The 16,386-nt window shown below is 43.0% G+C and overlaps 1 protein-coding gene across 4 annotated transcripts in view; it reads left to right on the plus strand.

Annotated features, from left to right (window-relative positions):
* The window catches only part of vamp4 (vesicle-associated membrane protein 4), a 36,313-nt gene that overhangs the window by 11,381 nt on the left and 8,546 nt on the right, over positions 1–16,386 (plus strand). The window contains exons 1-4 of one of the 4 annotated variants that reach the window (XM_084307314.1): positions 3,524–3,609; positions 9,464–9,568; positions 11,387–11,433; positions 11,560–11,610. In XM_084307314.1, the coding sequence (XP_084163440.1) occupies positions 9,503–9,568; positions 11,387–11,433; positions 11,560–11,610 (164 nt within the window). In that variant the 5' untranslated portion in view covers positions 3,524–3,609; positions 9,464–9,502. Of the gene's footprint in view, positions 1–3,523; positions 3,759–6,867; positions 6,874–9,463; positions 9,569–11,386; positions 11,434–11,559; positions 11,611–16,386 lie in introns of those variants that run through there. The other 3 variants (XM_084307313.1, XM_084307312.1, XM_084307315.1) reach the window with 3 other exon arrangements.

A 16,386-nucleotide genomic window follows, 5' to 3' on the forward strand; every position in this document is an offset into this window, starting at 1 on the left:
ATACGCTTACGCTCATGAAATGCATAGCCATGTGAAAGCCTTCATGACAAAGTTGCAATTAATTTCAAGGCAACTAGGCAGCAACAATCTCAAACACATGAAAACCCTGAAAGAAGTCAAACCATCAGCTGATCACCGGCACAGGTACTCATCCATGTTGGGAGCACTGCATGATGAATTTTCAAGGCGTTTTCAAGATTTCAAAAAGGTTGAGGATGAAATGCAGCTGGTTTCCTCTCCCTTTACCTGCAGTGTTGATAGTTGTTCAGCTTGAACTAATTGACCTGCAGTCTGATTCACTACTGAAAGAGCACTATAAGTCAGCATCACTGCTAGAGTTCTACTCTGCTCTCAAGGAGGAGAACTTTCCAAACATGAGGAGACATGCTCAGAAGATGTTGGTTCTCTTTGGATCCACATACATATGAACAGACATTCTCAGTCATGACGTTTACCAAGTCCAGGTACAGATCCTCTCTCACTGATGAACATCTGGCAGCTGTGCTTCGCATCTCCACCTCAGACATGCAACCTGACTTTGATGGACTTGTTAAAGCTCAACAGAGACTGGATTTCTCACACTGAATGAAAAAAAAAGAACTGAAGAACACTAAAATGTGGAAATATAACAAGTGAAATGGGACACTTGATATATTTTTTTTCTTTTTTTTGCACAATTCTGAAAACATTAAATGTTTAATATAGGCATGTAAAGTAAAAAAGGCTACAAAACTGGGACACTTTTCTTTACACAGTTCAGTGACATGTCTTGTTTATTTTTGCTATAAGATGATGTGATGTCTTTAGAAAGCTAAGAAAATCCTTGTTTCAATAGTATATGAAACTCAAAATGCCCTTTGTTATTAATGTTTCACATTTTGATGAATGAGTAGAAATGAAAAACGGAAATCTTGTTTTATTAAAGTAGTTTTGACATGTGATATAGCGATATAAAGATATTGTTTCATCGTGTATTGATTAACTTTACATTTGCACTTCATTACTTTACAAAAGTTATACTGGCACATGGGTCTAATACAGCAATGGATTATGGGTAAATGCAACGTTAAAGCAGTGCCAATGTAAGACTGACTTTACATTAAACGAATGACAATAATATAGTATAAAGTAGGGTGTAGTGCTGAGAGACGGGAGTCGGAGGCGGTGTTGCAAAGCTGAATGTAACTCCTTTAACCGCCAATGACGTGTTAAGACGTCATTCCTCGCCATGCGTAATCTGCCAATGACGTCGTACAGCGTCTTTGAGATCAATATTTCAAAAATCTGTCATGGCAATCATATTTCACCCACGGAGACTTGACGGGTGCTGCAGATCTCCTCTCAACTCTCCAACGGTTCAAGACCGCCATCTGGTGGCCGATCTGCGAATCGCCAAAACCGGAAGTTAGCGGCCGGAAGTGGTGCTCACCCATATTTCGTCCAGCCACTCGCTATCGCTCCCGGGGCTCCATCTCGACACACTGGATAATCGATCGGTTGCCCTAACTCAATAAACAACGTTATTTGGACGTATATAGTATTATACAACCTGGAACTGGACCAACTAGATCGACATCCCATAATAACTATCTTTTTGCTCCAGTAGCATCGCCCAACGCTACGAGGAAGCTGCGGTGAGTTTCAGCGTGTTTGATTATTATTATCCATATAAACTGCTCTGATCTATATATCGCCCATACTACATAAATGATTTAACGTCGGCCACGGACTTATAAACCCCCCCCCCCCTCCGGTCACCAGCAGATGATGAGGCATGACGTTTAAGCGCCTAGTTGTTTTTAGCGCCTTTGAGGTGCTTTGGTACCATGAGGTGCATGCATAGTCGTAGTACCCTTGAATGAGTGCTCCTGCCAGTCTTCAGGGTATTCTTGTTTACCAGTGAGGAGATCCGGTACAAGAATCGTGTTCGTTGGTTGACTTTTTTTATTACATTGGATGCCATTTTGTCACAGGAAAGATTTGCCTCTAGGATGGAACCCAGGTAGGTAATATCTTCTTTCCTTGTGACAATATTGTCACCCACTGTAACTGAGAAGCCGTCGGTCTTGCTGAGTTTGTTATTTGAACCGAAGAGAATGGACTCTGTTTTGCCCATGTGTAATGATAGTTTGTTATCAGCTAGCCATATGCAGATTTTGCCTAGTTCTGAGCTGAGGGTTTTTTCAACCTGTAACTTGTTCTTGTCAGAGACCAGCAGGGCTGAGTCGTCCGCAAACAGGAACAAGTTGCAGTCACAAGCTGACGACATGTCATTTGCATAAATTAGGAACAGTAGTGGACCTAGTATGCTTCCTTGTGGAACACCACAGCTCACTGTGAGGGGGGGGGGGGATGGGGTACCGTTTACCTCCACCATCTGCTCTCCCCTCCAGGTAGAATTGCATCCAGCTCACTGATAGACTATCAAAACCAATTGCTTTTAGCTTGTCAATCAGAATGGTGTGATTGACAGTGTCGAAGGCCTTTTGTAGGTCCAGCATGACCATGCCGCAGTATTTGTCCGCGTCCACCTCTTGTTTGATGTGGTCGTTTAAATAGAGAAGGCATGTGTCAGTGGAGTGGGATGTTCTGAAGCCAGATTGGAATTCGTAGATTATGTATTTTTCGACCTGTTCGTATAAAAAAAATTCCATGACTTTCGAGATGGAGAATCTGTACTTTGTCTCTCTTTGTCTTGACGATAAAAATAATGTAGAAATACGATTTCTTACTAAATAATGTATATTATGGAATTATATTAGCTGCAATATCAGAAGAACATTTGGTGTACTGGTAGCCTACACATATAGGCTACACATAGACATTGCAGCTTTTAACCCGTATGTATCTCACACATATCCCAAAACTTTAAAATGCCTTGTAGAAATTAATTTGGTTTGAGAGTTATTGAGTTAAAGAGTTAAGCTGTGTGATGTCAGTATGATGTATATTATTCCAAGAAATTATAAATATATCTTGGTGAAAATATGAAAATTCAAATATCAAGGCCTTGTTAAATTTTTTACAAAGGCATTATTTTATTTTTTAAATTATATTATTCGAAGAGTTGGGGTGCCTTGGAGAAGGAGGAAAGATTCAGGGGTACATTGGTTCAAAAAAAGTTTGGGAACCTCTGTATTGGAGGAATGTTTGATTCTCAAACTGTACTGAGAATCAACTGGACCAAGGAATTACTATGTGACAGGCAGCTACAACTAAATTTATAGCTGTTAAAACTTTGTTTATGTTAAATGTTTCTACATTTGTATTATTATTGATTAAATTATTTATGATGTTCTATGACAATTCCTAAAAGTTTCATCCGCAAAAATCTTCAACTCTTTAAAACTGTGCTGCTGAGAAAACTATGTATATGTGGTGAAACTGAATCTGTAGAAGATCAAGATTCGTAAAAATGTTCCGGCATTTATAGTTCAATATATTGTGATATATAGACCATCATCATCATTTGTAACACATCTGGCGCAGTGCCCTCCCCACATCCAGCTGTTACATTGCCTCCCCCAGGTCAGCTGGTAGATGTTGATATAGCTAGTGGTAGCTGCTGCTAACATACATCTTCTTTACCAGTCTTGACTCATCATCAAGGTACATCTAGTAGCATGTATTGAGTATACCATCTCTTTGTCACCTCGAAGCCCGTAAAACCTGGATGTATGACAGATATTTCGAAAGAAACGAGTGTCTTTAGCCGTGTACGTAGGCATCGGAGAGTGGGTCCCGTGTGAAAACAGCAGGTAACGGTAGCAGGGCGGTAGCTAACAACATTAGCATTAGCTGACTAGTAGCCGACTAGCTAGTTAGATGTGCCCGTGGCATTGCACCAGCCGGCTGTGTTTTTAGGTTAAACAAGCTAGCTAGTTACTTAGCGAGTCAGTTCTACTAGTAGTCTACGTCCTCTAGTTACATTATCTTTATTTTCCATGAGCGGTGCTCTGTGTTATTTTCAGACACAGCTGCCACGCACATAATGTTGCTTGGATGAATGAACGTTCATCGTTAACATGATTGCTACTATAGATAGCAGCGTGAACCTGAGTCTGTATATACAGGCCCTTTAGCACAGAGACGGGTTCACACGGCTAATGGCTAGCTAGTCAGTTAAGATGATTGATTGAAAACTTTATTCAACAGATTGCAGAATGGGTACAGTACAACTCAATACACACAATTGTTAAGGGGATGCAGACCAGAGAAAGACTTTCGTCTTGTTTACATCACTCAGGGTCCCCCATTTTCAATCCATAATGACATTTATGACACACACAACATACATATATACAAATCTAATCTAGTCATCTAATCTAACCATGACATTTATGACATACAGATATACAGTACTGTGACATACAAGATATGCAAATATACAGTACTGTTAACAGATCCTAACAGTATATATAACAGGGAGAGGGAACTGTACATTTACCCGGGCCAGTTTCGAATTGCAGTCTCCCGTAGGTGCTCTTTGAGAGTGGTTTTGAAGGTGGGTACTGCCAGGGGTTCACATTCCTTTACAGCTGTGGGTAGGGTCAGGGTGTTCCACATTGATGTGGCATAATTGCGAAACGTGTTTATTCCCTTGTTTGAGCCGAATCTGGGTTTAACATGATTTGTGGAGCTCCCTCTGGTGTTATGGTCGTGGTATTCACTGACCTTTGGGAAGTACCCCGACATGTACATGGGTACCTTGGTGGTGTAGTGTAGTGTATCTTGTAGACCAGGCCCATTGCAAGTTGGGCTAACATAAGCTAACATTGCTATTGTCAGATGGCCACTAGCTAGTGACAGACTGAGGTTAGCAGTAATTTGTCTATCAGTGTGTAATGGTAGTAGCTAGTTAGTGGTGGTGGTGTATTAAGGTATCCAAGACGGTATACATTTGAAAAATGGCAGCCCAATCCAAACGTAAACAAATGGTGAGCCCCATCATCAAAAATAAGAAATATGAATGGAGAATTGTTTTCATTCTACAGTTGATTGACTGAGCTCTTGATGCAAGGACTAAAATAGACAACATGTTCCTTTGTGTTTTTAATTGTATTTGCAGTGTTTTGTGGTTTTGGTTTACTTTTACATTTACATTTAGTCATTTAGCTGACGCTTTTATCCAAAGCGTACTTTTTGACTCTTTTACTCTTATGTACAGTATGTGACAAATAAATAAACCTTGATATGAGATTTGATTTGTAAGCGGATTGTTTACGTTGGTAATGTTTGTAAACACTGAAAAAAATGGATATTCAGTATTCACTATATTATATAGTTCCAAAAAGCGTACTTTTTGACTCTTTTACTCTTATGTACAGTATGTACACAGTCATTTAGCTGACGCTTTTATCCAAAGCGTACTTTTTGACTCTTTTACTCTTATGTACAGTATGTGACAAATAAATAAACCTTGATATGAGATTTGATTTGTAAGCGGGTTGTTTACGTTGGTAATGTTTATAAACACTGAAAAAAATTGATATTCAGTATTCACTATATTATATAGTTCCAAATAGTGTATTTTCCAACAACAGAACTATTTCTTCAAGAATGTATGTGAATATACCCCACACCACAATGACATGGTAAAGATAAACATGGACTGGGGCTTTAATAACAATTTAAGGCCCCTGCAGCAGTTTGTAGAGAACAGATAACTCCAGCAAACACAGATTTACCTCTGCATTGATCTGTTTAATAAAGTGCCAAAGTTGACATGACATGTCTTGACAAAGGTCTTGTGGAGCAAAACGTAGGCACTTTTAAAAAAATAAATCAATGTTGGGGCGGCTAAGTGGCGCAGTGGGCAAGGCGCTCGCCACTAACACAGGAGATGCTGGGTTCGAGCCCAGCTCTCGGCGTTGCTTCCGGCTTGGCTGGTCGTTCATACTAATACAATTGGCAGTATTAGGGGGTGGGAAAGCCGGTGGGTGGGGATCGGACGTTGTGGACAGCGACTCCTACAGGTCAGTTGGTGCGCCTGTACAGCAGAATCAGGAAACAACGGGGGCAGCGTGAGCCTCCCACGCGTTACTCCTCGCCGCTGAGAGATCGCGCTGTACAGGTGAAAAGATGCGACAGCTGCCTCCTCGTGTACCGGAGGGGACACGTGATGCAAGGCTTGGTCCAAATTGCAGCCGACCAGTGGGAGGCATGGTCTAACAACGTTTGAGACAGGGGAGGGTAGAATTGGATAATACGAAATTGGGATGGGAGAAAAATAGAAAATGGGGAGAAAAAGTAGATAAAACAAAAGAAAAAAAAAAAAAAGTGTGCAGGAGTTATCCGATTTCTACATGGACTTGATAATTGGGGTTTAATTCTCTGCACCACTAATTGAATTGTAATTTGTAACCCAGACATCACTGCTTCAGTCTTTCTAGTGCTTATTGCTTGACTGACTGACTGAGTGGGTGGGTGGGTGGGTGGGAGAAAGGGAACAAACAAGAACAGGCAGCTTGTTTCAGGGAACTTAAACTATTCTGATCTTTCTGATTAGAACTCATGAATAAGTTGAGGTTGATTATATTGTGGTGGCTCGGTACGTAACAAACTTAAATCGGATTAGTTCAAAATTATTTATTCGTTAAGTTTTGCCCAGCTCTATGGAATACTATGAATATGCTGCAACCCTACATTCTCCAACCGTCATTTAGACTTGGCTTCTCTCTTCTCTTCTGGCTGTTTCTTTTCTTTCTCTTCATTCTGTTATTGCTTCAGACAGAGCCCTGTCCCCTGCCCCTCTCCTCTTCTGTTTACCGGAAAGTTCCTCTTCGCCCCTGGCCGCCGAAAGGCCTTTTTCCAATCGTGGTGCCAGAAAAGGAACGCTGAGAAAGCCAGTGTCAGACTGAACTGGATTCAATGGTACCAGAGTCTCCTACGTAGTATTGGTGGAGAGTAGTGGTCGACCGATATGGGTCTTTCAATGGCCGATGCCGATATTTAGAGAGCAGGGCAGCCGATGGCCGATGTAATGCCCATATGATTTTCTTTGCATCTGATCAAATACAACATTTTCATGATAAAAAATGAGACGAAAAAACATTTACTTAATTTTATTTAGTAGATCTGCACTCTTACTTATTCTTTTACAAACAAAATAATTGATTGAAAATAAAAATGAATTATTACCGGTATTATTATTATTATTTTCAAATCAGTTGACACAAGGGAGATCGCTAAGATTTTGGTTAATCGGCCGCATGGGCATGGTTATCGGCCGATGCTGATTATTTCAAAATGCCAGATATCGGCCTGATTAGTCGGCTGGACCAATGAATCGGTCTATCACTAGTGAAGTGTGTGTGAGTGAGATGTCTGTGTTTCCCAACATGTTCACAATGGTTCCTCAATGACTGCGCCAGGGCTTCTTGTGTAAGAAGAATTTGGCCTGTGTTTGTTTCAGATTATTGTAGCATCAGCTCCCCAGAGGCTGCCTCACGGAAACAATGTGTGGGGTTTTTATGCGATGCTACTTGTGTTATTTGGAAACTAAGACACTTAAACACCTGAGCTTAGGGCTGAGTTGCTATAGTTGGAAGAGCAGCATGTTTTCCATGCTGGGGTTCAGAGAGATTTCTCTGCCCAGAGACACATGATGATATTTCCTTTCTTGGCGTATCTGGCTCTGTGCCTGTTGTCACCAGAAATGTTTCCAATTAAGTTAGCCTAGTACTAGGGAGGGATATGAGCCTGAGGTATACCGAATATGAAGTTACAGCGTTACTGTGATGGATCCATGCAAAGGTATGTATTTTGTTACCCATGATATAGGTAAAAAAGAAAATAGACATTTGTCCTTGCAGCCGTATACAAAAGAAGTAAAAGAAATTCGACCATTGGGCGGCCGGGTAGCGCAGCGGACTAAGCGTCTGTCTACCACCGCAGAGACAGTGGGATCGAATCTGGCTGCCGCGGTGCCTCCGGCTTGGTCGGTCATCCATACTGACACAATTGGCAGTGTCAGCGGGTGGAAAGCCGGTGGGGTGGGTCCTGGTCGTTGTAGACAGCGACTCCTACAGGTCGGTCAGGGCGCCTGCACAGCGAGGGAGGGAACTGGGGGAGGTAGTGTGATCCTCCCACGCGTTACACTTCCCCAGTGAGAGTCCTCGCTGTCAGGTGAAAGGCTGCTGGCTGTCTCCACATGTATCGGAGGAAGCATGTGATAGACTTCAGGGCTCCCTAGACCGGCAAGTGGGGGGGTAAATGCGCGCAACGACCAGGAAGGGGAGGGGGGAATCGGCATAACGACTGAATTGGGACGGGAGAAAAATACAGAAAAATAGGAGGACAAAAAGTAGATTAAAAAAAAGAAGAAACTCGACCATTTACCATTATTCAGATAATGTCATGCTCAGGTTGGGATTCCTTTCCACCCTGTTCTCACCCTGAGCATGACATAAGAGAAAATTGGCCACGTGGGAATATGGTCAATTGTGAATGAAATAGCACCATGACAATAGGGGCCTTGCATGGAATGTTTGCATAGTTCTCTTTCTTCCAGCATGGCTGCCTGTAACCATTGGTAACCACTTTCAAAAGAAAATGCCTAATTTCTGTCCAGTGGTAGGTAAAACACTGGAAAAGCATATTACGTTTCTACTGTGACTTGTTTACAAGATCCAGTAATAAGACACCAAATTGTTAAGTAAGATATATTTCTCATAATAGTAACTGTTGTTTTGCACATAGCAAATGTTGTCTCTTCCATTGCCATGGCAGGCAGCCATGTTTATTTTAATTACACAAACATTCTGTGTGAGGCCTCTATTCTATATAGCCTAAGATAAAGACAAAAAATTTCATCACATAGTAATCTGTACTGGAAAACTATACCATCAAATACTATTATACCATCAAAACTAGGAAAAATTACTTTATGAAATGTTGCCCATATCGCCCAGCCCTACTTAGTTAGTTCTGTTTATTTTCCATTGAGTAGGCATGATTAGAAAAGCACCTTGGTTTTCACAGACATGGCTTTGCCCACCGCAGTGCAGCTGGTTTGAATGAAAACTGTAGGAAGCAGGAGAGACCTCCTAACACTGGATCTGTGTTATCAAGCCAAGGAAACAGGTCAGCTCTATGACTTTGTAACCATGTCACTCTGCTGAACAGGAAACCTTGCGGCTAGAGCCCTGCCTCAAATGGCCTAACCATACATGACTTAATTTGACCAATCAGTTCCCTAGAGAGAATTAGATTTCCACATACAGGGGTTTAAATGAGGTGTTTTCCTCTGTTCTTACACTTTGTGGTGTGCGCCCCAGTCCCAGGTCAGAACCTGCTCTAGCTGAAAATCACTCAGTTGCACCTGCCGACATCAAAGAGTTTCCTCCTCTGCAGCCGTCCTGGTGGAACAACAGATCCACGTGAACATGATGCACGGTGCAGGTGTGCTGCTATAGCCTGTAATTGTGTCTTTAACTGATGTTGTTTTCCTCCTGTCCTCCAGAGGGAGCCAGAGAGGGAGGAGCAGCAGCTTGAAGACAACATGCCTCCCAAGTTTAAACGACACCTCAACGATGACGAGGTCACGGGGTCCATTCGCAGTGAAAGGGTAAAGACATGGATCATGGAGATGAGTGTGGAAGCTCATGGGTTGGAGGCAGCGGTGGAGGAAGCTACGGTTTAGGCCTGGTTCCAGAAGGAGTGACTGCAGTGGAGGGAGAGGAGGACAGAGAGTATAGTTTCAAGTTTCAAGTTTGTTTATTAAATATCACAATAAAATACACGTACTTTACGGTGAAATGCTTGGTTCCGTATGAGCCCCTGAGAGTGTGCTTCATACAGTAAAAAAGTAAGTAAAAAGTAAGTTAAAAAAAAGTAACTAAAGAGGAATATACAATATACAGTACAATATACAATCTAAAGTAGTAAAAATTAGTAAACAGTGAGGTACAATGCAGAAAATGAGGTACAAACCTTTGAGGTAAGGTGCAATTGCAAATGAGGTATGAATGTAGTGCAAATCCCTTTAATAATAGATAAATATAATGTAGTGTTAAAGTGTCTAAAGTGAGTGTTATGTTAAGGTGAATGTTTGTTTAAAAGTGAGTGTGTGGATGTGTGTGCAATGAGTGTAGATGATGGGTTGTTCCATGGAGTCATTGAGCATCCTGATGGCCTGGGGATAGAAGCTCCTTCTGATATAGTCACACAGTGAAAGAGTTGACAGTCTAGACAGAATGGGCACTAGACCTCTCCATGAAGACTCCTCAGAACCCTGCAGCCAAATATCTGGTCCTTGTCAAGACCATAATAACCCCCCATTCTTCCATTGTTTCTTTCATCCATTCCTTTCTTCTGTCTCTTCTCCCTTCAAGAGGCTCATCCCATTTGTAGTTGAGCCGTTGATCAAACAGGAACACACACACACACACACACACACACACACACACACACACACACACACTATCTGACTTCTACAGAGGTGAAAGACTTCCGCAGATCTGCAATTTTACGCCATTTTACCCCCCAAAACGTCCCCGCTCTGGGGCTAGGTAGTTCAGGAACGTTGGGGGTGGCACTTGCAGCGCTGAACATTCTGAATGGTACTCGCAGCATTTAATTTCAACCAGCATTTTAAAAAACCGGCAGCACAAACCAGTTACTTTTTCAGGGTGAGGGGATTGCAGCTTTCTAAAATCAATGGACATTTCCTTTGTTTTAGAGGTGTTTGGGAGAAGGTGTGACCAATTTAGGAAATAGTCCAGAACTGACCCATGCTCCTCCCCATCATATAGGAGGCTCACCAAGGCAGTGTCATCGGCGTACTTAACAAAGTGGCTATTAGGGAAAGTGCTGGTGCAAGAGTTGGTGTATACTAGAATACACAATAAAGATGATGGGGGGAGAGTGGTCTGACCTGCTGGATTCTATAGCTAAAAAAATTAACAATCTATAAAGTAAAGCTTTAAGTGAAAATTCTGTAGCCAGTATGGAGTTGAATAGTGTTAAAAGTGGATGAAAGTTCCACAAATATAATCTTAGCATTGTGTCAGAATAGCATCTTCCACCCCCCTTGCAAAGAGTAGAGTTGCTATAACAACTGTAAAACCTAATTTATTAGCCTAAAATATCTGAAATTATGGTAATTTCCAGGAACTGAAATTCTACATGGAAGCGCCTTGGGTATCATGAAATGCTATATAAATCTAAGAAATTATTATTATTAACTAACCAATATGTCTCATTGCTTTAAGTCCTTGGAAACCTCTATTTCCTAGTGGCCTCACAAAGCAGAACAAGAGGATCAATCAGCTTTTATGAAGAAAAGAAAATCCATCTCAGCCCTAGTGAGCATTCCACTGATAGTCAGACTCAGAAGTCAATGTGGTTATCAGTCTCTGACCTCTGACCTATTTGTCTCTTACAGAGGAACCTGCTAGAGGAGGACTCTGATGAGGAGGAGGACTTCTTCCTGTGAGTTCAGTTGTGCTCAACATATGTGGGATGTTATCAGTGAACAGAAATAAGTAGATACAGTTGAGCCATGTGCAACATTCAATCAGACGGTAACAATGACTCGCTCAATGCTTTGTCTTCCAGGAGAGGGCCGACCGGTCCCAGGTTTGGGCCGCAGAACGACAAGATCAAACAGTAAGTACGGATGCATCACTTCCCGACCACAGGGGCCTCGATAGCATTGCCAGTACACAGTGTTTTGGTGTTGGGGTTGTGCAACTCTGGCTAATAATGTTTACCAGAAGTGCCGGGTTAAACTTACCAGCAGATTGTGCAACAGCAGCAGTGATGTGCAGGTCATTGTGTAACTCGCTCTCCCTGATTTCGGTCCCTCTGGAATCAGTTTCCACATTAACATTAACCCTCCAGTCAAGACAGCCAGAGAGAACAGGAACAGAGCAGGTCATTGAGACATTCTGGCACCGCCTCCTCTGTCGCTCCCTTCACACGCCGCTGTTTGATGAGTGGTAAATACGGCCAATTAGGTGCCATCGTCAAGATTTCCTGGAGAGCTGTGTTTTATTTATTCAGCACACAGACGCCTCACCTCCACGGCAACCTATAGCTTTGGAGGTCGCATGTGTGCATTTGAGTGTTGCTTATAAGTGCACGTCTTGATGTTTGGCCCAGGTTTAGGTTGTGCTTTGTTTGTTGTTATTTCCTAGAATGGAGAAGCACATTGAGGTCCAGCCAGTGATGTAATAGTCATGCGGTCCTTTGTCTGGTTCTCATTGTTCTTATTGTAATAGACAAGATGGCTGTTTGGAAGCTGCTTGTTATGAGTTGTTTTTGCCGCCTGGTTACTCGCTGGATAGGAAAAAATATATATGGATCGCTTGAGCGATCACCATTCCTCTCTTCCTCTTCTCATCTTCCGTACTGCGTCCTGCATTCCTCTGGGTGATGTTACCGGGTAGAACAGGATCAGAGTAAATGAGAGGGCTGATCTGTTAAGCCCAGGTTGGTACAGGTGTGGTGTGGTGTGTGGTACAGGTAAAGGGAAGGATCTCAGGGAATTTCTCTTATGTGCAACGGTTGCAGGTAGGGCCAGTGTTGGGTGTGTTACTCCAAAAAAGGTATATATACCTGGTGACTTATTACTTGTTTAAAAAGTAATATTATTACTTTCTGGTAGCAGTCATTTGTTACGTTACTCGTTATGTTACTTCCATTACAATACACCCCCGGAATTGCTTCCTTTCTTACCGTCAAAATGCTTGGCCTGTGTCTGTGTGCCTCTGTGTAAATGGTCCTGTCAGGGTAGCACACCTCAAGGGCCTCAAGGCTGCCACGATGACAGAGCTGAGCCAGATCATCATGGTCACCGGATGGTGGAGCGCTGTGTCCACTGTAGCACTGTGTCCACTGTAGCGCTGTGTCCACTGTAGCGCTGTGTCCACTGTAGCGCTGTGTCCACTGTAGCGCTGTGTCCACTGTAGCGCAGAGCGCTGTGTCCACTGTAGCGCTGTGTCCACTGTAGCGCAGAGCGCGGTGTCCACTGTAGCGCTGTGTCCACTGTAGCGCTGTGTCCACTGTAGCGCAGAGCGCTGTGTCCACTGTAGCGCTGTGTCCACTGTAGCGCTGTGTCCACTGTAGCGCTGTGTCCACTGTAGCACTGTGTCCACTGTAGCACTGAGCGCTGTGTCCACTGTAGCGCAGAGCACTGTGTCCACTGTAGCGCAGAGCACTGTGTCCACTGTAGCGCTGTGTCCACTGTAGCGCTGTGTCCACTGTAGCACTGTGTCCACTGTAGCACTGAGCACTGTGTCCACTGTAGCGCAGAGCACTGTGTCCACTGTAGCGCAGAGCACTGTCCACTGTAGCACTGTGTCCACTGTAGCACTGAGCGCTGTGTCCACTGTAGCACTGTGTCCACTGTAGCGCTGTGTCCACTGTAGCGCTGTGTCCACTGTAGCGCAGAGCGCTGTGTCCACTGTAGCGCTGTGTCCACTGTAGCGCAGAGCGCTGTGTCCACTGTAGCGCTGTGTCCACTGTAGCGCAGAGCGCTGTATCCACTGTAGCGCAGAGCGCTGTGTCCACTGTAGCACTGTGTCCACTGTAGCGCTGTGTCCACTGTAGCACTGTGTCCACTGTAGCGCAGAGCGCTGTATCCACTGTAGCGCAGAGCGCTGTGTCCACTGTAGCACTGTGTCCACTGTAGCACTGTGTCCACTGTAGCGCTGTGTCCACTGTAGCACTGTGTCCACTGTAGCGCTGTGTCCACTGTAGCGCAGAGCGCTGTGTCCACTGTAGCGCAGAGCGCTGTGTCCACTGTAGCACTGTGTCCACTGTAGCGCAGAGCGCTGTGTCCACTGTAGCACTGTGTCCACTGTAGCACTGTGTCCACTGTAGCGCTGTGTCCACTGTAGCGCAGAGCACTGTGTCCACTGTAGCACTGTGTCCACTGTAGCGCAGAGCGCTGTGTCCACTGTAGCACTGTGTCCACTGTACCGCAGATCGCTGTGTCCACTGTAGCGCAGAGCGCTGTGTCCACTGTAGCACTGTGTCCACTGTAGCACTGTGTCCACTGTAGCGCAGAGCGCTGTGTCCACTGTAGCACTGAGCACAGCACCTCTGGTGTGAAGCTCATTAACTGAAAGCCAGCAACAGCTGTTTGGTAACAAGGCTACTTCAGGCCTGATCAAAAGCACAGCTGGCTTACATTGAGGAAGGACAATCCTTTTAAACAACTCATTGTGCTGTTGTAAGATTTGAATTGTTTTACCCTTTTCTTTTTCTTTTATTTATTTATAAAAAAATATTAGCAGGTGTTACAAGAGATTTGGGCCCCGTTCCCTGTACCTGGCTAACTGAGTTAGCCGGATAATTTTCAGCATAGCTTGACTTAAGCCGGACCTTTCCGTTCCTCGAAGTCGGATTTTCTAAATCACCATGGTAACAGATCAGAACGTTTGAAACTGGTCCGGAGCAGGGTTAAGTTCAGTTAGCTGGATGAACCATGGCCACGCCCTCGCAAAGAAATGCCAGCTCGCTTCCTGAAATATTTCTCACAGTCTAGATCCCATTATACCATTCTGAATTATGTTTTTGTGCTTCGTTTTCCTAGAGGGGGCTTTTGAAATGTATAATAATAGAACTAAATGCTGATAATAAATCATATTCAGCCTATAGATTTACTTTGTCCTAAATAAAATAATGCACGTCATATACGGCGCTCGGAGTCGCGATACACGCTGCATGTGGTTATTTTAATAACGGCGCATTGCAAATGTGAATCCCGCGGGGATATTTTTAATGAATAATCGGCTGTTTGGCTCTGATTAGTTTCATATATTCTCCGCTGTAGATTTGCTTAATGGAGCGCCCGGATTGTGTTTCATTCAAGCATAAAATTGAAGTGTCTATGCGTGGATTGTGGTTTTTGTGGATTATGAATTACGAGGAATCTGAGGATTGTTGAATTGTATCATCACTCACACGTTATTGTGATATTGTAACTGGGATTAAAATGTCTGATGAGATGCGCTGTTTGACGGATTTGAGCAATTGAATGAGCCGTTGACGTCACATTAATGCATTTGAGAATAAAGAGATAAAACTTCATTCAAAAGAAAAATATTCGAAAAACTCTTGTCCATTGATGGATACACAATGGATATATCCCGTCTGGCACAGTGGTGCAACGGCTAGTGCTCACTCCTGTCAAGCGGACGACCCTAGTTCGAAACCCCGCGTTTCCAATATAATTTTTTTGGAATATAGTATTAATGACTATACGCAAAAGTAGCCTAGTTTTAAGTTAAAATATTATAAATCTACATGCATTGAGGATGTCATTCTTTATATAGCTCTCAAAGTGCACCAAATTGAAGCATTTACATTGCAAAAAGAAAAAATAAATTAGAAAAAGGGGGGATTCGAACGCGGGTCGTCCGCGTGAGAGGCATAAGGACTAACCATCACACCACGGTGCCAGACAAATAAAACATCCACCATACATCCATCAATGGACAAGAGAGCTGTATCCTTATTCTGAAAGAGTTGAACTAATTATTTTCGCTAGCAAGATCTCATTTGATTATTCATTCCATAAGCCTACTGCCAGCAGGCACGTTTAAAGAAATATAATCTGATTGATTGGGGTAATGAGGGACTTAAAATTAGCCTATAGATTATGCATTTAACTTGTCGGCGAGGCTATTGAGCCGTACTGCATTGTACCCATTCTGCAATCTGTTAATAAAGTTTTAAATCAATCAATCAATCAATCAATGCCGTTAGAAAATCAGGATTTCTGCTATCGACACCTGCTGTCTTTTCAGCTGAAGCGGCCGCACGCAATTATCCTGAGTCTCAAGTCTGGTTCAAATGAACGAGACTGAATCAGCGTTCGAGGAACAGGAAAATCCCGGATTCAAACATCGGGTTAATTGAATCTGGATAATGGGACTCTTGATCGACTTAGTTGAACCAGGTACGGGGAATAGGGCCCAGAGGTTGTATTTTCAGAAGGTGGAAAGTGGAGTAAGGAGTTGTTTGTTGACATGGTCGCTGTGATGTTATTACTGAAACAGAGGTAGTAAGGAGTTGTTTGTTGACAGGGTCGCTGTGATGTTATTACTGAAACAGGTAGTAAGGAGTTGTTTGTTGACATGGTCGCTGTGATGTTATTACTGAAACAGAGGTAGTAAGGAGTTGTTTGTTGACAGGGTCACTGTGATGTTATTACTGAAACAGAGGTAGTAAGGAGTTGTTTGTTGACAGGGTCACTGTGATGTTATTACTGAAACAGAGGTAGTCATTTGTTAGACTACTCATTATTGAGAAAAAGTAATATTGTTACTGTAACCGCAATATTATTACTGTAACGTTGTGTTAGGACATTTACAGGGGCCAGTTTTGAATTGCAGTCTCCCGTAGGTGTTTTTTGAGAGTGTTTTTGAAAGTGGG

Source organism: Notolepis coatsorum, assembly GCF_963971535.1.
Source record: "Notolepis coatsorum genome assembly, chromosome: 2".
NCBI classification, from domain to species: Eukaryota; Metazoa; Chordata; class Actinopteri; order Aulopiformes; family Paralepididae; genus Notolepis; species Notolepis coatsorum.